The 22,986-nt window shown below is 35.2% G+C and overlaps 3 protein-coding genes across 3 annotated transcripts; 2 read left to right on the forward strand and 1 right to left on the reverse strand.

Moving 5' to 3' along the window:
• The first annotated feature begins 4,654 nt into the window (after positions 1-4,654).
• Positions 4,655-9,758, forward strand: LOC105783305 (uncharacterized). The gene is made up of 7 exons (XM_012608680.2): positions 4,655-6,633; positions 7,578-7,668; positions 8,078-8,235; positions 8,320-8,371; positions 8,479-8,561; positions 8,666-8,759; positions 8,842-9,758. Exons 1-7 carry the CDS (start codon positions 4,951-4,953, stop codon positions 9,414-9,416), a joined length of 2,736 nt encoding a protein of 911 aa, XP_012464134.1. The 5' UTR covers positions 4,655-4,950; the 3' UTR covers positions 9,417-9,758.
• Positions 9,759-10,814: 1,056 nt separating this feature from the next.
• Positions 10,815-12,754, forward strand: LOC105783733 (protochlorophyllide reductase, chloroplastic). Its single transcript, XM_012609349.2, has 5 exons — positions 10,815-10,979; positions 11,068-11,166; positions 11,346-11,877; positions 11,959-12,317; positions 12,386-12,754. The coding sequence occupies exons 1-5, from the start codon at positions 10,926-10,928 to the stop codon at positions 12,539-12,541; spliced, it is 1,200 nt and encodes a 399-aa protein (XP_012464803.1). The 5' UTR covers positions 10,815-10,925; the 3' UTR covers positions 12,542-12,754.
• A 1,491-nt stretch (positions 12,755-14,245) lies between these two features.
• LOC105783078 (plant intracellular Ras-group-related LRR protein 6) lies at positions 14,246-21,486 on the reverse strand. Its single transcript, XM_012608268.2, has 21 exons — positions 21,289-21,486; positions 21,142-21,205; positions 20,893-21,029; positions 20,716-20,802; positions 20,318-20,393; positions 19,646-19,720; positions 19,406-19,475; positions 19,239-19,316; positions 19,100-19,160; positions 18,920-18,998; positions 18,100-18,190; positions 17,794-17,854; positions 17,634-17,701; positions 17,383-17,453; positions 16,825-16,962; positions 16,431-16,535; positions 15,838-15,962; positions 15,616-15,712; positions 15,071-15,145; positions 14,884-14,939; positions 14,246-14,719 (listed from the first exon to the last, which is right to left on the reverse strand). Exons 1-21 carry the CDS (start codon positions 21,351-21,353, stop codon positions 14,644-14,646), a joined length of 1,755 nt encoding a protein of 584 aa, XP_012463722.1. The 5' UTR covers positions 21,354-21,486; the 3' UTR covers positions 14,246-14,643.
• Positions 21,487-22,986: the final 1,500 nt, after the last annotated feature.

Raw genomic sequence — 22,986 nt, forward strand, 5'->3', positions numbered from 1 at the left:
ACGTGATCTACAGACGAGAAAGGTTCTTCTTGCTGGTTCTGTAAGTGACGGATTATACAAGCTACACTTGACCGCTTCTGACTCAAAGATAAACTTTGCTCACTGTTTAACTGCCAGCACTATGGTTCCACTTGATTTTTGGCATTATAGACTAGGGCATCCCTGTAATGCCACGCTTAAAAAAGCGTTGACTCAATGTAATATCCTCGGTTGTTGAAAATAAAAATACTGCTTGTTGTGTTGCTTGTCATTTAGGGAAGGAACGCAAGCAACCTTTTGCACACTCTAATTCTGAATACACTGCCCCATTACAACTAGTAGCTGCTGATGTTTGGGAACCTGCTCCAGTCACATCAAATGGCTTTCGCTACTATGTTGCCTTCACAGATGCCTATTCAAGATATACGTGGATATATTTTCTTAAAAGAAAGTCTGATGTTCTGAGTGTGTTTCCTCTTTTTCATAAACAAGCTGAACGGCTTCTTGGGTGCAAGTTGAAAGCTTTGCAAACTGATGGTGGTGGAGAGTTTCAAGCTTTGGCTGGTTATCTGTTACATCATGGTATTATTCGACGTGTCACATGCCCATATACGTCTCAACAGAATGGTCTGGTAGAGCGCAAACACAGGCAAGTTGTTGAAACCGGTCTCTCTATGATGGCTCACGCAAGTCTACCCATCACCTACTGGAATGATGGGTTTTCTAGTGCTGTTTTCTTGGTGAACAGGTTGCCTACTTCTCCCTTAGGGGTATCCCCTTATGAAAAGTTGTTTCATGAGCGTCCCAACTATTGTTTTCTACGGGTATTTGGTTGCTTGTGTTTTCCTAATCTACGGCCATTTAATACCTCCAAGTTGCAGTTTAGATCCAGTCCATGTACATTTCTAGGGTATTCCCCTAGTCATAAAGGTTATCATTGTCAGGCAGCTGATGGTCGGGTGTATATCTCTCGCCATGTTTCTTTTCATGAATGAGAGTTTCCGTTCAAACAGTCTCCCTCCCAGACAACAGTCGCTCAACCTCCTGTTTCTGGTTCTAACTCCAAGTTGCTGGTTCTTCATTCCAGCCCAACTGTTTTAGCTCCATCCACTGCATCAGTTTCACCTGAGCCTTGTAATACTTCAGCTCGACAGCACAGTCCAATGGTCTCCTTCAGTAATAATTTACTTTCTGACAGCACTAATTCAGATCATGGTTCTCGGTTACGTACCAGCTTGCACCAGTCTTCAGTTGGCCCTTCTATTCCTACTGAACCTAGTTCGTTGCCTGTAAACTCACATGCGATGACTACCAGAAGCAAAGCGGGTATTTATAAACCAAAGGTAGTAGTGTTAGTCATGAGGTTCCAGAGACTCCTACTAATATTCATGATGCTATGCAACATGGCTGCTGGCAAACTGCTGGCCCTACTTCGCAACAAGACGTGGGATCTCTGCCCTCTCCCTGACAATCGAAAGATTATCGGCTGTAAATGGCTTTTTAAGGTCAAAAAGCGGGCTGATGGCACTGTGGAGCGGTATAAGGCGCGGTTGGTGGCCAAAGGGTTTTCTCAGCACCCGGGTTTTGATTTTCGAGACATATTTAGCCCCGTTGTTAAAGCAGCAACAATTAGAACTGTTCTATCTATTGCAGTCATGCATGGCTGGGTTTTAAGGCAAGTTGACGTGAATAACGCTTTTCTTAATGGCGATCTGACAGAGGAGATATATATGGCTCAACCTCCTGGATTTGAAGTAAAATGAGCTAATGGGCAGACACTTGTGTGCAGACTGACCAAAGCACTTTATGGGCTGAAACAAGCCCCTCGTGCATGGTTTCAGACACTCAAACAACATCTTGTTTCCCATCTTGGTTTTCGGGCTTCAAAAGCAGATCCATCTTTGTTCATTCGCTCATCTGGTGGACATCTATTACTGCTTATGGCATATGTTGATGATATTGTAATCACAGGGAGTTCTGATGAGGAGATAGACACTGTTGTTCGCCATCGCATCTAAAAATTTGCACTCAAAGATATGGGGCAACCGAACTACTTAGGGATTGAGGTTCATCACACAACTCAGGGACTGTTCCCCAGCCAAAGAAAGTATGTTTCAGAGATTCTTCAGAAAACGGAGATGACAGGAGCTGCACCCACTCCAACACCCATGGTGAGTAACCAAAAACTTGTTGCATCTGATGGTCATTCATTGTTTGCTAATGGTCAGCTATATCGAAGCATAGTTGGCATGCTTCAATATCTGTGTGTTACACGCCCCGACTTGGCCTTTTGCGTCAACAAGTTAAGTCAATATATGAACTCTCCCAATGATGATCATTGGAAAGCAGTAAAACGTGTTCTGAGATACCTCATTGGGACTATGGACCATGGTTTGTTTTTTTCCAAAAGGCAGTGCGAGTTAGTGGGTTACTCGGATGCAGATTGGGCTGCCTCGGTTGAAGATAGGCGTTCCACCACGGGGTATGTAATTTACCTTGGCCCCAATCCAGTTGCATGGTGCTCGAAAAAGCAATCAGTTGTATCCCGGTCAACTTCTGAGGCTGAGAATCGCAGTTTGGCTAATTGCGTTGCTGAGTTATTATGGATTAAACAGTTACTAGACGAGGTCGGGGTCTCTTTGTGTCAAACACCAGTTGTCTGGTGTGACAACACGTCTACTGTCTCCATGGCCGCCAATCCAACCCACCATGCACGCATGAAGCATGTCGAGATTGACCATCATTTCATACGAGAAAAAGTTAATGCAGGAGCTCTCCAAGTCAATTTTGTTCCCTCTGCAAGACAGATAGCTGATGTTCTCACAAAACCCATACCTCCAAAGCAGTTTGCTGGTTTTCGACAGGATTTACAAGTTCAACTGTGTGATCAAAGTGAAAAGTTCAAACGGAACCAGGAGAATGTTATAACTATAAGCAGTTAACTAGTTAGTTAATAAACAAACTATTACGCTCATTGTTAAAATTAGTTAGTGCGCTTTAACCTTCCCGCTCTATAAATAAACAAAGAACTTTGTAATCAAGAATTCAAGAGTTTAATAAAAGATTGTTCATGTTATATCTTAATGACTACTACACCTAATATTTGTTGATCGTACATATATAAAATAAAATATAATGAAATATATAGCTCTTGAAAATAATGTTTAAAAGAAAAAGGTTATCACAACATGCATAGATAATGACATTTCATACTTCTTTAGTGTTTGTACCACATCAATCTATTATAAACTTCCACCTAATTTCTTCATCTCAGCCTACCATAAAAGAGAAGAAATTTTAAAAAAATTATTAGATATAATATGATTAGACTATAGAATAATTAAAATATGTCATTGTATAGGAAAAAAATATAAAATCTATAAAGATGAAATGGTAGGGGAATTAAAATGGTCCCAAAAGAGGGTACAAGAATTAAAAGCCGTAGGATGTCACATTCACTGAACAGTAGTGGGCTGGAAAACATGTGTGAGGATTAAAGACGAACAGTTGGCAGGCATCTGCCAAACACCGCATTATATGTTTGGGCTTTGAATGCCTCAACTCTAAGCCCATTTATTTATTAATTCTTACTTTCTTAAAATTATTCCAAAAGCCATAAAATCAACTTTAAAACGAACCCAAACCATCTCTCCAATTCTAAATTGATTTATAGGCTTTCATTGACCTAATTCTCCATTTACTCTTAACATGAAGTCTTTATTTTAAAACACATTTATTGATTTACACAACTTGAATTAGAACATCGAACATAGTTGAAGGATGATTGAAGCTATTAACCCAAAATAAATTAATATAATTGGAGAATTTTAATTCCTAAATTTAATTGAATATTTCAAAACCCAACAGATAACTTTCACTTTTGTATTAATCACTCTTATTTTCTCTATAATGAATTTTTTCCTTATTATTTCATTTTAAGTCGTGCTCAAAATAGGATGCTTTGGTATAGAAACATTAATTCAATTAAGCCGGCTTCTGTTTGTCATTGATATTTATTTACACTATTTTCTTTATTTTGAAAGAAAAGGTATTTTTTAATTATATTTGAGGTTTGTGATTGTTTTCTTTATAATGTCGAGTGCAATATAGATTACTCACATTTATTGATAAATTAGAGATATTTATCACTTTGTAATTGTAAGACATAGAAATAAATAAATGATCAAAAATAACTTTTGGAGTTTCAAAATAAATTATAGTGGAAGGTTATTGATTTATTTAAATTTAATGACGGTTACTAAATGAAAATTTTGAAAATTAAAATTTTCATTATTGATAAAAAATTCAAAATAGAATTCATTATATTCTACCACGAGGATGGAAAAATATATTTTAGATAAAACGTTTTCAAGGAAAAAGTTAAACTAAAAAGTATTTTTCAATATAACATCTATTGTTATAATAATAAAATAATTTTATCTATATAATTTTAAATTTCACTCATAAATGCTTTTCTAATTATAAATATTATTTTATTTTATATTCTATTTGAGTAAAATTATAAAAATATGGAATTAATCGAAAAAAAATTGCTAAAAAGATAGAAAACTAAATTAAAATTAAAAATGGTAATTATTGGTTAATGAAGAATAATTTAATTGGAAAGCAATGGGGGCTTAGATCCTCCACTCCACCTTTCACCTTTCACCTTTCACCTTTCAATTACCCAAACCCCAAAAACCAAAAAACCAACAAAAACTCGAATCAATCTCCCCTTCATTCCTATTCTCCCACACAAACCCAACCTTTGCTTTGCTTCCCTCTTTTTCCCCAAACCCATCTCTCCTTTTTCCCTCCTTCCTTTGCCTTTGGATCTGATTTTCTCTCTCTTTTTCTTTCCCTCCAAAAACTGTTTTCCCTTGCATTCCTTTGATCCAACCAAAACCCAGAGTTGTTTTTTTCTAATGATTGTATGTTTGAAATTGAAATAGGAATGCTCATAAAGAAAGCATGAGCAAGAACCCAATTCGTAGCAACAGCAGCAAGTTAAACGACCACGATTGGACTCAAGTAGTTGAAGTAAACCAAGAAGCAGAAGAAGAGTACTTCTACGATTCCCTTGACCGCATTGCTTCTTCTAATTCTTGTTCCTGTTCCAACTCTGCTTCTCCTTCTTCTGACTCGGATTCTGACCCAATTACCCCTTCTAATAATGCCCACCACCCATTTCCCGTCCCTAAATTCCCTAAGGTTGTTTCCCAGTTCGACATCTGGATCTCTGAACCCTCCTCCGTCTCGGAAAGACGAACCCGTCTGCACCGCGAAATGGGGCTGAGCCGCCACCTGGGTCTTTGCCGGATAAGACCCGGGTCAGAAACGGAGGTCGGCGACGGACGGGAAATGGGTAGTGGTGGTGGCGGTGGAGGTGAGTTGGGAAGAAGATCAGTTTTGTCGAATAGGTTGGTAAAAGAAGAGTTGGAAGATCAAGATCGTGGAGGAGAAAAGGAATCCAGTTCTTCTGGAATTGTAAGATCGAAATCGGATGGTGATTGTAGTGCTGCTGCTGTTCCTTCTTCGCCTTTATCTCTTCGTTCCAATTCATCTTCTTCCATTCTTTCTGTGGGTTTATGTACTGTAAATAATAATAACATCAGTGAATGTGATCAAAGTAATGCGGCGGCTGCTAACTTGAGACGCTGCGGAAGTAATGGATCTAAGCCACCCAAGGGGCGTATTAGCAAGTGTTTGAATGGGGAACTTAGCTTTAAATCATTTGGTGATGGGGAGGCTGTTGTGGTGGACGATGAGATGGATTGTAGTGAACAAGTGTGTACCATTAAGAACCTTGATAATGGGGAAGAGTTTGTGGTGAATGAGATTAGAGAAGATGGGATGTGGAACAAGTTGAAGGAAGTTGGGACAGGGAGACAGTTGACAATGGAGGAGTTCGAGGTTTGCGTTGGCCATTCTCCGATCGTTCAAGAGTTAATGAGAAGGCAGAATGTAGAAGAGGGTAATAAAGATAATGCTGATTTGATTGTCAGTGGTGGGGGTGTTGGTGTTTCAAAGTCGAAGAAGAAAGGGAGTTGGTTCAAGAGTATAAAGAGCGTTGCAAATAGCGTGAAGGGTAATAAGGAAAGGCGAAGCAGTGACGAGAGGGATACATCATCGGAGAAGGGTGGGAGGAGATCGAGTTCCGCCACTGATGATAGCCAGGATGTTTCGTTTCATGGGCCGGAGAGAGTGAGGGTAAAACAGTATGGGAAATCATGTAAGGAGCTCACTGCTCTTTACAAGAGTCAAGAGATACAAGCGCATACAGGGTCTATTTGGAGTATAAAATTCAGTTTAGATGGCAAATACCTTGCTAGTGCAGGTGAGGATTGTGTAATTCATATATGGAAGGTAGTTGGATCGGATAGGAAAGGGGAGTTGTTAATGGAAAAGCCTGAAGACGGGAATTTTAACCTTTTGCTCGGGGCTAATGGATCTCCCGAACCGATTCTGTCATCGCCGAGTACTGATTACCCTCCTGATAAGAGGAGAAGAGGAAGGTCATCAATAAGCCGGAAATCGTTGAGCCTGGACAACATTATGGTGCCAGAGACTGTTTTTGCACTTTCAGATAAACCTGTTTGTTCTTTTCAAGGACATTTGGATGATGTTCTCGACCTCTCATGGTCCAAGTCTCAGGTTAGTAGAAACATATGCATGAATGTAGTGTGATTGGTTTGCTTTTCAGGTTTTCAATTAGTAATGTTAATGGGAAGAAGTTTATTTAGTGTTTCTTTGTTTAGACTTTAGAAGTCTTCTAATAAATTCGCCATGGTGGTTGTAGTTGTCTATTTAGTCTGATGTACTGAGCATTTATGGTATATTCTGTGCTGCTAAATAATCTGCATGCATTATTATGTCACAGGACAGAAATGAAGTAGAGCAACTTTTTTGCAAAGTGTTAGACTATCAAGTAAAACATAATTTTAGCAAGCTATATTTTGGCACACGAAGTAAATGATCTAACAAGTTCAATATGTGTTTATGTTGCCACAGACAACATGAATAGTAATGAAAACTTTACTTTCACATGGTTAGATCGGCTATCTGTTTGGTCAGATAGTGACTTATCTTGCAAGAGGCTTGATCTTTTTAGTGGAGATTGTTTTACCCCGTGTCTTGGTCTTGGTTATTTTCTTTGATGTTTCTGTGATGCCTTTTTTCCTTGTCATCGCTTCTGGTTAAGGTTCCTGGTGATACTGTATACCTTGTGGAAGTTCTGAGATAATTTTAGGACCACTTTTGAGTTTGCATGTCGTTAATAATTAACAGAGAGTTAAATGATTAGAAATGGTTTTGGTTTTACGACCACAAGTTTTTATAAACCAGTCCTGAATGTTAATGGGATGTAATTGTAATTGAATGCCTGAAAGCCCTTCAAATCTTTAACAATTCAGGAGTCATGTAAACAATTGGTCATGCCTCTATGTATTCCTTTATGTTTGTAGCAAGCTTTTCAAGAGGTCATTGTTTGACCTTTTCAATGAATTCTTTTCCCTGGATCACTGCATAGCCTCTTTTAGAATGAACCAATTTATTGCTGCAGGATATTCTGGTAAGATTTTTCTCTTTTCTCTTTTCAGCAATTGCTCTCATCTTCAATGGACAAAACAGTTAGGCTTTGGGACTTGACTAGCAAGACATGTTTGAGCATATTTTCACACAGTGATTATGGTAAGTAAATTGTGAGTTTCATGTCCTTTTTTGCTTAGGAGTTTAACTTCATAATGGCCCTGTTTAAGAACATCACTAAATTGTCGTTTTTTTTTAAATAAATAGTTACAGTACTTATAAGTGAATAATTTGAGATTTACTTATGTTCTCCATAGTTTTAATACCAAGCTTTGTACCAACTTAGAAAAACGTAAAAGATTCTTGAGTAGCTAAAACTTGAATGTAATTTTGTGGCTTAGAATGTGCATATAGTTCACTGAAGTTAGGTCTGCTTGGTGTACATTTGATGGAAATGGTAATTCAAAGATCCAACATAGAAGAAATGTATTGTTAATTTTTTTCTCATCACTTGAAATTGGCTTATATATTACTAATCACGCTTTATTCTTGTGGATCTCCCTTGACACAGTAACTTGCATCCAGTTTAATCCAGTTGATGATAAATACTTCATTAGTGGATCCTTAGATGCTAAAGTTCGCATATGGAGCATTCCTGACCGTAAAGTTGTTGATTGGAATGATCTGCACGAAATGGTCACTGCTGCTTGTTATACGCCTGATGGCCAGGTTGGGAATGGTCAATTACAACTTCATTCTATATGATTTATGAGTAAGTCTTTATAGCTTATGAAGCTTTTCAATGTTTTGAAGCGTGCACTGGTTGGCTCATACAAAGGAAGCTGCCATTTATACAATACTTCTGGTACACGTTTATGAATTCCTTCTCTGGTCTGCATACTTGTTCTTTATTTTATAGTTGACTTGTGATAGAAGTTTCTTAAACACTTGCATTTATGCATATTTTTTCAGAGAACAAGTTACAACCGAAAAGTCAAATCAATTTGCAGAATAAAAGGAAGAAGTCTCATCAAAAGAAAATTACAGGTTTCCAGGTAATCCTGTGCTCTTGCTGCTTGAAATTCTGTCTGTTTTGCCATATTTCTTGCCACCATGTTTTCACTTTATACTTCCGCCTATTGGGTAATTTCTCAAACAGTTTGCACCCGGAAGTTCATCGGAAGTTCTTGTCACCTCTGCAGATTCACGAATTCGTGTTGTTGATAGTTCTGATCTAATTCACAAGTTTAAAGGTAATTCTTCATATGGTATAAATATCTGCATGTGACTCTGGAATTATGCTTGATTCCACTGAAGTTGTTGACTATTGGACAGGATTTCGGAACACAAACAGTCAAATCTCAGCTTCTGTTACGGCAAATGGAAAATATGTTGTCTGTGCTAGTGAGGACTCTTATGTTTATGTGTGGAAACACGAAGCTGGATCAAGGCCTAGCAGAAATAAAGGAGTCACCGTGACACAATCTTATGAACATTTTCACTGTAAAGATGTATCAGTTGCCATCCCTTGGCCAGGCACATGGGGACTAAGAGATATTCAATTGGATGACAATATCGATGAAGTTTCAACTGCCAATCATCCTCCTACACCTGTTGAAGAGTATAGCGGAAATGAGGGTTCATTATCGGCATCTGGGTACACCAACAGCCCCCTCCACGGAACCATTTCTAGCGCAACCAATAGCTACTTCTTTGACAGAATCTCAGCTACATGGCCAGAGGAAGAACTTGTTCAGGTAACACGGACCTGGAGCAGCCCCAAGACAAGTGTGGACTTGTCTGGGGTTAAGAAAGACGCGGCCTGCGGTATGGTGATTGTAACCGCCGGCCTGCGTGGTGAGATTAGAACTTTCCAAAATTTTGGTGCCAGTTCGAATATAATTGGGTAGGGAGGGAACACCTCAAGGGTGAAGGGAAATGAGTTGATAATATGTCAATGCAATCCATTTCTCCCCACCTTTGTGTACAGTGAGATATTGGTTGAGGTTTGTAATATTTAGCCAGTTTCATTTCTTTGTTTGTGCCTATGCTCCTGAATGTAGGGGAATTGGAAAGCCACTGCATTTGAGCATCGAGGAAAATATAGATTCGTTCGAAAAAAAAAGAAAAGAAAAAGAGAACTACACCCTGAATTTAGATTCCGATGTGTTTCCGGTGTCGGAAATTGTAGAGTTTTAAGATTAGAGGTGGAAAGCCTATTGAATTGAAAATGAAATTCTTTTACTACATAATCTTCATTAGTCAAATCCAATGTTCCTGAACAACACTTTGGTGGTTTAGAGAGATTTAAGCTCTTCTTCTTATTTTCGTATTTCCTAAGACTAATGAAACAAGAATTGGTCGATATTTAGGCTGCGGTTGATGAGTTAAAACTTTGGAGTGTTTGGATGATTTTGTGTAAAATGTTTTTTTTTTTTTTTGTTTTACAATTATTTTTTACAATCATTTTCTAAAAGTTGGTTTTAGTGAAATAAATATAATATAAGTATGTTTCTTTAAAATATTGTAGTAGTATTTTTTAACAATCGTAATTTATTTTATAATAAAATAATTTTTGAAATAATTAATATCATAAATAAACTTAATAAAAAAGTGTCTAATTAAAATTAATTTAAACATATATGTAAGTGAATGGTAACACATTAGAGTTGAAAGAGAAATGAAACTAAGCATAATTCATATTTTACACTATAAACTATTAATTATTAAATATTTATAAATTATAATATATGTTTATTGTTAAAATATTCATATAAAATAAAATTTCAATATTACATAATTTATTTAATAATAAATTATCTTAATGATTTATTATATTACTTAATATAAATAATTAAATAGGTATGTTGAGCATTATAATATTTAATAATATTAAATTTTAATATTTTAAAAATAAAAATAAAAATAAGTATTAATATAATAATATTATATTTGATTAAATGTAAGTTTTACATAAAGAAAGTAAAATTACTCTGTAAGAATAATTTATTCTTTTTAAAATGATAAGTGAATTTATAAAAAAAATACACCCATGAAATTTGGTTCAGGAAAGCGTTAGTTTGGTTGATAAGACAAGAACCAAGGCTTGAGCAAAATTCCAATAATAGGAATAAATTAAAAAAGAAATTCCACATCACCAGTGTACCCCCACTCGAGAGACCACTCCCTGTCTCTTTCAATCCTCACCCATAGGGGAACAGGACCAAAATATCCCCCATATGTAGGAAATCCAAAACTCAAAGTCTCATTGGCGAATTGATATGGCAGATACATTGCCTTCTAATTTATCTTATCCTTCCATTGACTTCTCTTTTTATTTTTTAAAGGCTCCTTTCCCTCCCACCTTATATAGCCACAGCTCATTTAAGTGTCTTAAATAACCCATTTCAAAGTTGGTAATGGCTTTGCAGACTGCTGCTTTGGTTCCAGCTACTTTCACCCTACCCAAAGAGGTTTTCTTTTTAGCTTTTTACTGATGAAATGGTTCTGGGTTTCTTTTTTTCTGTTTTTAATGGTGGGGTTTTTTTTTTTTTTTTGCAGGGAAAATCAAGTCCATCTTTCAAGGATTCAACTTTCTTTGGGGTCTCACTTTCTGAACATGCCAAAGCTGATTTCAGCTCTTCTGCATTAAGATGCAAGGTTTCATTTATAGCTAGTTATTTTTCATGTTGTTCAATCGTGTAAGAACAAAACATTGAAGTTACATGTTTCAGTCATATTAAAACGAAAGTATGATTTAACAAGGTTTGTATTTGCTCTTCTTGTTGTTTAACTAGGACAAGCATTGTTGTTTCTACTGTTTTTTTTTTCCATTGTAGAGGGAATTCAACCCAAGAAATGGAGCTGTGAGAGCCGAAACAACAGCTACTGCAACTCCAGCAATCAGCAGATCTGCGGTGGATGGCAAGAAAACTCTAAGAAAGGGTAGTGTTATCATCACCGGTGCCTCCTCCGGATTGGGTTTAGCCACTGCTAAAGCCCTGGCTGAAACTGGGAAATGGCATATTATCATGGCTTGCAGGGACTTTCTCAAGGCTGAAAGAGCTGCAAAGTCTGCTGGCATGTCTAAACAAAACTACACCATCATGCACTTAGATCTCGCCTCATTGGACAGCGTCCGCCAATTCGTCGACCGTTACAAGCGATCGGGGAGGCCTCTTAATGTGCTTGTTTGCAATGCTGCTGTTTACCAGCCAACTGCCAAGGAACCCTCTTTCACAGCTGAAGGATTTGAGCTTAGTGTGGGAACTAACCATCTTGGTCACTTTCTTCTTTCCCGGTTGTTGCTTGATGACCTGAAGCAATCTGATTATCCTTCAAAGCGTCTCATTATCGTTGGTTCGATTACAGGTACATCACTACCATTGCATTTAAAATGATCATATTATAGAAGATTGTGATATTGATGTACTAACTTGGAGTTGTATCAAGGAAACACGAATACCTTGGCCGGAAACGTACCTCCCAAGGCCAACCTTGGGGATCTAAGGGGACTTGCAGGGGGACTAAATGGGCTTAATAGCTCAACCATGATTGATGGTGGGGAATTTGATGGTGCCAAGGCATACAAGGATAGCAAAGTCTGCAATATGCTCACGATGCAAGAGTTCCACAGGCGGTTCCATGAGGAAAGCGGCATCACATTCGCTTCCCTTTACCCGGGTTGCATAGCTACGACAGGCTTGTTCCGGGAGCACATTCCGTTGTTCCGACTCCTCTTCCCTCCATTCCAGAAGTACATCACCAAGGGCTTTGTCTCCGAAGACGAAGCTGGAAAAAGACTAGCTCAGGTATAAAACTTGTGTATTGAGTTCTGTTTTATGTCTTGTCCATTAACACTACCATTGCTTCTACGAAGGTTGTGAGCGATCCGAGCTTGACAAAATCGGGTGTATACTGGAGCTGGAACCAGAATTCGGCTTCATTCGAGAACCAGTTGTCTCCTGAAGCCAGTGATGAGGAGAAAGCACGCAAAATATGGGAGCTCAGTGAGAAACTTGTGGGGTTGGCCTAAAAATTTGGAGGCATGAGATGAGATGGTTGCCACTTGAATCTTTGCTTATATATTGCGCAGGGTCTGATCTAATTGATTGAGTGTAGAGCTTGGATTTGGATGGTGTGCTTGCTGTTGTTAAAATTTCTTCTTTTGTAGAATGCAGGTGATTGGCCTTTGTCAATATGGAATTTGTGCAATGCAAAAGTAATAAGTTGCCAAAATTTTAAGCCATTTTTGGAGTTTTCATCATTCAAGTAGAAAATGATACGCTTTGCATGAATTTAAATTGTCGTCAAATTCTGCTATTAAGTTGTAGATTTTGTCTTATTTTTATTTCTTTTACTTTTCAAATTTTAAAATTTCAATTGTGACTGAACCGATCAATTCATTGAGTTAAATTTTGATATTTTCAAGATCTTTTGCAACAAATTTATTATCATGTGTAAAACCATATCATTACTATTTTCATATAATATTCACAAAAAGTTTGGTATTTTAGTCCATGAATTTAACTGCTATCATTTGAACTAAGATTGAAATTTCAAAATTTGAAAACTATAAAGACTAAAAATGATCAAATTGAAGAAAGACTAATAGGGACATCCAGAAATTTTATTTTTGGGGTAAAGATAAATTTCTAAACATTTGAGGGGTCGAAGCCAAAAATTTTATTTTGAAAAGGACTTAGATTATATGATTAATTTCTAGGAGGGGTCAAAATTTTCATTTATTTGAATGATTAAAAGACTTAAAATGAATAATTAAGACTGAGAGGGACTACTAATGATATTTTTCCATTTGGCCAAGGCCCCTGCCAGTCCCCATTAGTTTCGTCTTAAAGGGTTAGTTCCACAACTTTCATATAGTACAATACTAATAGCAAAATTAGACTTCTATTATATTATTGAAATTTCAAAACTATAAAAATAGAGACTAAAATAAATCAAATTAAATTACAAGAATTAAATATACCATTTAGGCCTAATATAGAAACTAAAAACATAATGACTTCTTAATTCATGAACGCAATTAAAACGATTATTATGATCAATATTAATAAAAACCGTAAAATAACAATCTCAATATTATTTTTCATTTGTTAATTTATATCATTTGTGCCAGTTGTGATACGTTTGGTTACTAGTGTAATAATACGAGCAAAAACAACATATTTAGCACATGTTCTAAAATAGTTAGACATAAAATAAAAAATAGTTAGTGCAAATTTAAACATGCAATTAAAACTCAAGTAAAAAACAGGACATCTTCAAAATAAACGGAAAAAGTTCTCTTTTTTATACAAACAAATGAAATAAATGATTAAAAGTTACCATTTGTGATTAATTTATAACTAACCAAAACTAAAATATGTAGAAAAATAATAGTCAAATTAATACTTTACATGTCTTACATAGTTGCTTACATTTATATCTCAATACTAGTAGAATATAACTTCTTTCGGTAATGGTGTGATGTGATCACATATTGTAGAATAAAGAGTTACAGAAATACTCCTTATATCCAATAAGCAATAGTGTTAGCATTCTCTTGTTTGAAAAGTAATAATAGGGAAAACAAAATTCATATATTATACCCTCTTAATCCAAATATCGAGTTACAGAAAGATTGCTTCGGCAGCAAGAATGCTTTCCAAAGAAATCATCGGACTTTGCTAGAGAAGCAGCAGTAAAAATGGTAGCAAAAACGGAAATACGCCAAACATACGAACACCAAGAAAGGTGGGGTTACTGCAAACCAAGCAAATGAGAACAATCTCCTGTATAATGTATGTTTCAAACAATTAAACACTCAACCCTAACACTCTCCAAGCCAATAAAAGGGGATAGGGTTAAAACATACAAAGCATGAGGCTCCAGTACGTTCGTGTTTTACGGGTTTCGGCTCTCACTGCTACCAATGTGTACTGCATTTGACTGTAATAGTATCCATTACATCCACAGCCATGATGAATTAAATACGACAGAAAAGGAGCTTACGACCGCTATTTTTGTACTTATATTACATTCTCCCTGTCTCAGCTTAAATCAAGAAACTCAACAGCTTCACCACTTGAGATCAAGCTTTCAAACAAACATAAACGACAGAGTTGCATGCTGTCCTTATTGCTCCGGAAGTTTGTCTTTCAAATATTTCAAAACAGCTTTGGTTCCCCTGTCTAAAATTGGCCTCCTTATGCTGAAAAAAAGAAGAAAGGAACAGATAATGGCTAGAACCAAAACAGAAAACATGTTTTGAAAAAAAATGACCCCGAACTAAGTTCGGGTTTATAAAACTTTAATACTTTTTTCATTCACAGATTTTTAAGTTTTGGAATGAACCATAGCTTAAATGCAGTATACCTTCTCAATGGATTACCATCAAGTCTCAAAACCTGGAGACTTGGTTCAAGCAGACCCTGCCCAAAAAACCAATTATTAAAAACGACGTAATTATATAATCTGAATAAGGGCTGCAATAAAAGAAAACCAAAAAAACCAAACAAAATTAAAAAAAAAAAAATTGGGTAAAGGGATTAGTCTTACGGACCAGTTCTGGAGGAAGTGTGGAAATGTTATTGTCAGACAAGTCTAGCTCAGTGAGAGAAGTAAGGTTCTTAAATCCCTGCACAAGAAGCAACAAAAGGGATAAAGACTAAAGGATAGTCAAGCTGTCAAAGAGCCGAGGGAAAAGAATATATGATGCAGGCCAATAATAAGAACCAAGAACACAAACATATGGTACGTGTCTTAGTTCAACACCTCACATGTCTTAGTTCAACACCTCACATGTTAGGTAAATCCAATATTGAAACACAGGTCGATATTTAAAAACCGTGATTATATGAGAACCGTAGCAAAAACCTTAGGATTTATACAACAAGCCACTACACACTAGGGATGAAGGTACAGTAAATCAAGTTTCCGAAAAATTTCAACTTCACATTACTATAAGAACATTCGCATGTGATCAATGGAGAAAACAAGTGGCTATAACAACTATTTAGTGGATGTTCATAAAGTGTTACTAAGTCGGTTTACGCCAAATATTAATGACTTGCAATAGATGCCAGCTATAGTAAGAGAACATTTTACATCCGGGATTGATTGAAGGGAATTTTGACTCAAGCCTAGGATTTGCAGCTGCCATAAGCTCATTATTTCTGATGGGACTTCTCGTAGCTGCATTCGTCTGTCAAGTCAACATAGAAGTAAGATAAACAGCAAATGTTGCATAAAAGAACATAAACACAGACAATTGTTCATATGTTTGTACTTTTGCATGCAGACATATCTCATTAGTTTCAGCGAACTAACCTCAAATAAAGCTCCTTCAAGTGTGGTAAGTTGGAAAATGCTGGATTCTCAGGTAATGAAGTGGCATTACCACTTATATCTAGTATTTGGATCATAGAGATTGCTTGGAATCCATCAGATGGAATCTATGACCAAGTAGATAAGAAATAGTTCAGCTCAAACAGGTTAAAAGAGAAACATGCATGTGCTATGATAAAGAAACAACTGTTGACATCAGCATAGTATGTCCTATTGCACTGAAAATATATCATAAAACAAATCTAGCCTAGCATAAATGAATTGAAATATGCAACCTATTGCTGTTGTTTAAATATCTTGCTGCATGATCAATCTTGGATTTAAGTGCTTATTTAGACGTTCTTGGAGAGAAATTCCAAAGACTACCAATCCAATCATCTGTTGCATAAGCCACCTTTACATTGACGAGACATTTCTGACAAAACATAGTATCCAGCACGAACAAGGCATATTTTACTTGCTATATATCTAGGAGGCAATCATGATTTCAACTATTCCGTGTAGGTACAAGCATGCATTGCTCTTTCAACAGTTAAGAACAAAAATGAAGGTGGAAAAAAATATATCCTGGTCACCTGTCTTAGTGGATTACCATCCAACTTCAAACAAGAAAGATTGGGAAGTGACTTCAAAATTGCAACCGGCCAGTCCTTAATATTGTTCCTAGATAAAACCAAAGTCTGCACATTTAAACACCAGTTAATAACAATTTAAGTAGGACCAATCTGCTTCACACCCAAGCCAATCTGTCATTGGTTTAAAACTCCAGCAAAAGATCATCCATAATACATCAACAATGAGCTATAATCGTCATGCCTATAGAATTGATCTCTAAGCAAACCAACGGAAAATTCAAGCAACAATATATGTCTTTTATCCCAATTCGGAAACATTGATACACATATCATTTTACTTTATCATGATCAATGTCTATACTTCTAGAAGAAAATATAACTACAGAGCAAATACCTGAAGGGATGAACATGAGGAGAGTTCAACTGGCAGTTCTTGGATAGAATTTTTGGAAAGATTGAGTTTTATGATTTCACCTGATTCCCATGCCTCAGATGGGACAACGCTTAAGCCCATGCCTTCCAGCGAAAGTTCCTGAAAGCAGATGAACAAGAAATGTTAGTTGCTAAATTGCATACCAAGAACTTCAAGAGTGAATCAGGATATTATTGTTGAAAATAACTCGGACAATACATGAAACTTATATAAAGTTAGAGCTTATACGAATTTGATATTTCGAAAAACAAACTTCGATTAAGCAGTAATTCAAATTCACAATTTATATGATGGTCTATTTTTCTGGATTCATACATCTTGTAATGCAAACCATGTTCCAATGAAAAGTATGAGCCAATGTCCTCAAAAAAGGGGCAGAAGTAACAATTAGTTGAACTAACCTATTAGACTCACCATCCAGAATAATAGGATCAAACACAAAATACACGATATACTCCAATAGAAGATCAGACTGAAATCTCGAAATGAATCTTTAAGTTGATATGGTAAAGGAGATACCTTTGAAGTGAGGGACAATCGAGCTGCCATAGTGACTACTTCCTCTTTGGCAGGGGTTTTAGCTCCTGAATCTACAAGAAAAGCTTCATTATGATTCCTAGGAATAAGAAATGGTACAGAACCAAAAATCATTGGAATTTGAAATTTGGTCAAAAGCCTCCACCGGAAGCAAGGAGGAAGTAAGTGAGATATCAGATAACAGCTATAGACTAAAATGGTACAATGTAGAATGCATGTTGAAATGAATGTACCTTCAGCCTCGGAAAGTCGGCTTCTAAGATATCTCAATAAAGCTGGTGTAGGTCCTGAAACCAGTGAACTGCAGGGGCAAAAAAAAGATATCAGCTGATAAAACATGACTAAGAAGAGCACTGAACTTTATGAACAAATAAATCCCTCAATGCCTCAGACCTTCTTAGAGTTCGCAAAGGGTTGCCACTGAGCAAAAGTTTTCGTAACGTAGTCATCTTGCCTAGACAGAACAACATATTAGATCCGAGTAAAATATGTTCATCATGAATATCGAAGAGTCAAAACATGTTTATATTGTTTTTTCCACCGAATGTGAGCGGGAAAGGAATATATATATATATATATATATAGTCAGCCAAAACTGATGCTTTTGCCGCATCCTAAGAGTATCATGTGCTGCTACACATTCCAATTAAAGATGCATCAGAAGTGAATAACTAATGATCCGAAGTTTGCAAAGCTTACCAAGCTCAGCGGGCAATCCAGTCAACGAATTATTAGAAAGATCCAGAACTGATAGAGATAACTTGCATGCTCCTACCGGATATTCCTTCAACTGCATGCATTTGAAGTATTCAGTATGCAGTTCCATTTTAGTAAGATTCCGACTATTTCCAGGACCAAAGAAGATAAACACGAACATGGAAAAAAACAAGATGAAGTAACTGTATAAATCAAATGACCACATGCACACATTACATTTTCTCAGAAAATATATTACACTAACAAATGTGCCACAAGACCTAAAAATACTCATGGCTCAAAGAAACTACTAGCCTTATTACGGTTACATCTGATGTAGACATCCTAAAAATGCATTCAACACAGCTAAGAAATCAGAATGAAGCATAAACCAGATACTGGCTTGATGGTTGGTCAACTAAAAAGCAGATGTAAAGATGTTTAAAACAAAAGACAGCCATGACATCCGTGTGATGCTAAATTGTTGGTATAATATTTAGTTTTGGCAAGGATTAACATTGTGGTGGACATCTAATCATGCACAACAGTAGGATGGAATTTAATTGAATTCATTTTGCAATATCTGAATAACCTTTCATGTGTACTACTTGTAATAGATGGTGCGAACTAGAGTCAACTATGTAAAGCCATATAATGAAAATAAATCAAGTTTTGCTAAAAATAGACCATTTTCATGTACATTCAACTCATTACAGTGTTCCTATTAAACCATAACTGTCACAGAATCAGGTCACTAATCCAGCAGTATAACCTATGGTGAGCTCAAATACAATGATTTGGCAAAAGAGATTGAAATAGGTACCTGGTTTGAATGAAGATCCAATGTCCCTAAACGAGAAAGGGCACCTAATTCCTCAGTTAAAATTGACAGTGCATTATTCCTGAAAATTTGAGGTGGCAAATACCAGATGAATACGAAAAAGTACAAAACTTTCAGGTAACTAATTAAACATCTTTTGTAACCGGTGGACAAGAATATGACCCCATATAGAATTCCGCTAGAGAAGAGCAACCCGATATTGATGGTGGGATTGATGAAATTCCTGCATCATACAGTAACGGTATGACTTATCATGCAGTACAAAAGGATGATTTCTAGCATAACTCTGTATTTCACTCACTGTTCTGGTGAAGATCAAGACGGATGAGACGCATAAGGCATCCAATGTTCTCTGGTATACCACTCAGCACGTTCTTTGCTGCAGGGATGTCAAAAATTTCTTTTACAATTGGAGATTTAAACATAACTGATATAAACTAGAAAAGTCATATCACAATAAAATATTACATGCATTGAGTTCCGTAAGCATTGTACATGATGCAAACAAGTTCTCAGATAAAGCTGTTAACTTGTTCCCCTGACACAATTAGAACATAATGCATAAATTAGGCTCTGAAATACAACATTAATGATAATTAATTACAACAGCAACCCCATAATCAAAAAAAGAAAAAAAAATTACAACAGCAACTTCCAACAAGACTCTCCAAAGCAGTCACATTGTACAAAATAATTGTCTTTAAATACCTCCACATCTAGTTTTGTCAATTTCGAACAGTTTGTAAGATCTTCAGGCAAGCTTGTTATCAAATTATTCGATACCTGCCAGAACGAGAAAGAAAAAAAAAAGAAGCCTTTTATGGATCATATATAATATTAAATAAAATAAGATGAAACTCGTAGTTTTATGACAAGAAGATTTTAGCACATCATAAACTGGATTTCTTAGTTATCAGGTTAGCTGACCTCTAGAACCTAATTGTCAAATGACAACCAAATAAGCAAAGGTAAATATATTTACACTTTACAACATGAAAATGGTTGGAAAAGACAACTTAAAAGAGCAAGAAAACCTTCTTTGAAAATAACTCTAGCATCCATTCATAACAGAAGTTGGGGATATGGCTTTAAAATACAAATGACGCGCACGTTTGAGATTGAAACTAACCAACAATGATAAATTTCACAAAAAGATATTATATCCAAGGAAATGCAGAGGACATACACCAAAACTACTTGTGGCTTTGTAACAGAACTTAAACATTATTGTTGGGGGCAGTAACTGTGTTCAAAGATCAAGATGTTTCTATAGGTGAAGCAAAAAGTGGCAGAAGTCAAATCCGGAAAGCATATTCTTGAAGGGCATTAAAAAGATAAATAATAATAACGACGGTGATAGATAAAGAGAAAATACAAAACCTTTAGATCTGATAAATCTGAGCATTTTCCAAGTGAGGATGGAAGTTCCTTAATACGATTGCTTGAACAATCAAACCTGGAAGTCACAAAAGGGTAATCCAATAAGACGGTAAACTAAGGTTCTGATTCTTTTCTTCATTAAAAAAGAAACCACAATCTGATCCTCAAGCATAAGGAAACAGCATATAAAATGACCATAGATATTAAGCAAGAGAATCATTCCATTTTCTATGTTGAAAATATGCAGATGATCATCAAAATATAATGAATGCAATAACACAACTATACAAATGCAAAAATGCCATTAGCATCACAAAATTAATAGCACCACAACGACAAAGAAAGTAAGCGAGCTTTTATTTATTTGAAAGATGTGGGAGAGGTGCAGAGGAGCTTACTTGACCAAAGAAGTTGCCGAGCCAATCTCCTCTGGTATTGTCACTATAGAGTTAAAAGACACATCCAACAACTTCAGCATAGAAAGCCTATAAAGATAGCAGAAAGAATAAGATCATAAGATGAAATTTTTGAAGCATAACTAGAAAAATCCATAAAGAAAGTAACAAAGAACTCACTGTCCGATTGCAGCCGGAAGATCTGTAAGCTTATTGTGACTAACATTCAACACAGTCAATAAAGGTAAATTCCTCACTTCTTCCTTCAATGACTCGATATTGTTATGTGCCAAAATTAGCTTTTGTAGCTCCACAGCCTTATAGTAATAATAATAATAATAATAAAAGGAACTCAAATTAAGCTTAAAAAAAAGGAAGTTTGAAATTAAATTAAATGGAAAACGTAACGATAAATTTAAATTAAATTACCTCCCACCATTTTTCACCCTCCCCAACAGCATCCAAGCTTCTGTAGATCTCTTCTGGAACATCTCTGTAAAAAAATGAGATAAAAGAAACAATGAATTGAAATGTAGCAGTGAATTGGAAATGAAGAAAGGAAAGAAATAAAGGGACCTGAGAGATCGATTGGATAAGTTGAGAGAACCGGAAGCTCTTGCAGCTTTCAGTAATCGATCCATATTATTTGGGATGTGAAGACATGAATGAAATGGTTTTGAGATCTGCTCTCTGTTCGCCTCTTTACTTTTGTCTTACGCTGTAATACCTGCGTAACCGACTATACATTTGATCTCCTTCCCATGACATGTCGGATTCTTTTCCTTTCGGAATATATATTTAGGCGTTTAAAAAAATATTTCTGACTTTAAAAGTAATTTTAAAAAAAATGTTGCAAGTAACCAATTATTTTTGGCTGAAATTTTTAATTTTTAGAGAAGAATGAGTTAAAAATTTTAGCTTTTCTTCTAAAAATACTTTTAGTACTTAATTACTTTTTACCTCTCTAATAATATAGTATTTTTTCTTAGTGCATAATTACAATTGTGTTAAAATAATTAATTAAAAATATTTTTTAAATACTAATTATAATTATTTAATAGTTATATTTAAATATTTAAAATATAGTTTATATATTTTAATTAAATTTTATAAATAATTAATATTTATTGCTTAAAATATTTAAAATTTATATTTCATATATTAAAATATTAACAACAAGTTATAATAAATTTTTATATTCTTACTAAAATATAATAATATTAATTAATTTAAATATTATTTAAATGTATATTTGTTACTTGATAATAACATGTCTAAAATGGACATCTTATTTCTCAAAAGCATTTTTTGACAGCAATGCTAAACATTCAAATTTTAAACCAAACTTTTCAAAAGCACTTCTCAAAGCACTTTTCTACAACATTTTTTAAAAGTACTTTTCAAAAGTAATGAAGAACTGACCCTTAACTGCTTTTTTCCTAATATTATTAATAGGGTAAAGTTTAAAAATAGTCACTTTTATTTGCTTTAAGTTACATTCTAGTCACTTATGTTTGAAATGTTATGTTTTAGTCACTTTTATTATCGTTTTGTTACGAAATGGTCACTCTACCATTAAGCTTTGTTACCTCCCTAATCGCGATCCTACGTGGTAGTCCAAATGGGTTTTAAATGCCGCATGACAGTCCAAATTAAATTTATTTAATTAAAAACATATTTTCATCCCAGCAATTAGACATCTAAGTTAGCATTTAAAACTCATTTGAACTACCACATAAGACTGCCGTTAGGGAGGTAACAGAATTTAACAGTATGGTGACCACTTCGTAACAAAACGATAATATAAGTGACTAAAACTTAACATTTAAAACATAAGTGATTAAAATATAATCTAAATCAAACAAAAGTAACTATTTTTATAGTTTACCCTTACTAATATTATAATATTTAAATTTTTTTTATATTACATGCTTTATGTTCTGGTTCAAAACAATAATGTTTTCATATTTGTCTTTGAAGGTTTTATATAATGAAATAAATAATATTGTATATATGTAAATAAAAATAAAAATAAAATATGATTTCATACTTTTAATAATAAATATTTTCACTTTTATATATTTATATATGTATTAAACTTAAACATATATATTCAACCTTTGAACTTAGCAGGTTTTTATAGTTTGGTACTTATAAGGATTTTTTTGGTCCCAATTTATCATTTGAACGTTTTTCGATAATTATTTTAGTATTCTTGTAACATCGTTAAATCTGAACACGTGGCACTATAAAATTATGTCATGTGTCAATGAT

The sequence above is a fragment of the Gossypium raimondii genome, chromosome 13, assembly GCF_025698545.1.
Source record: "Gossypium raimondii isolate GPD5lz chromosome 13, ASM2569854v1, whole genome shotgun sequence".
NCBI lineage: Eukaryota > Viridiplantae > Streptophyta > Magnoliopsida > Malvales > Malvaceae > Gossypium > Gossypium raimondii.

Excerpts from the sequence above, each read along its gene's own strand:
- LOC105783305 (XM_012608680.2), top strand. The coding sequence starts at position 4,951 with ATGAGCAAGAACCCAATTCGTAGCAACAGCAGCAAGTTAAACGACCAC. Across the intron at positions 6,634-7,577 it reads TCTCATGGTCCAAGTCTCAG|CAATTGCTCTCATCTTCAAT; the intron begins GTTAGTAGAAAC and ends TTCTCTTTTCAG. Across the intron at positions 8,760-8,841 it reads TCTAATTCACAAGTTTAAAG|GATTTCGGAACACAAACAGT; the intron begins GTAATTCTTCAT and ends ACTATTGGACAG.
- LOC105783733 (XM_012609349.2), top strand. The coding sequence starts at position 10,926 with ATGGCTTTGCAGACTGCTGCTTTGGTTCCAGCTACTTTCACCCTACCC. Across the intron at positions 11,167-11,345 it reads CTTCTGCATTAAGATGCAAG|AGGGAATTCAACCCAAGAAA; the intron begins GTTTCATTTATA and ends TTTCCATTGTAG. Across the intron at positions 11,878-11,958 it reads TATCGTTGGTTCGATTACAG|GAAACACGAATACCTTGGCC; the intron begins GTACATCACTAC and ends AGTTGTATCAAG.
- LOC105783078 (XM_012608268.2), bottom strand. The coding sequence starts at position 21,353 with ATGGATCGATTACTGAAAGCTGCAAGAGCTTCCGGTTCTCTCAACTTA. Across the intron at positions 20,803-20,892 it reads CTTCCGGCTGCAATCGGACA|GCTTTCTATGCTGAAGTTGT; the intron begins GTGAGTTCTTTG and ends CTATCTTTATAG. Across the intron at positions 14,720-14,883 it reads GATGGTAATCCATTGAGAAG|CATAAGGAGGCCAATTTTAG; the intron begins GTATACTGCATT and ends TCTTTTTTTCAG.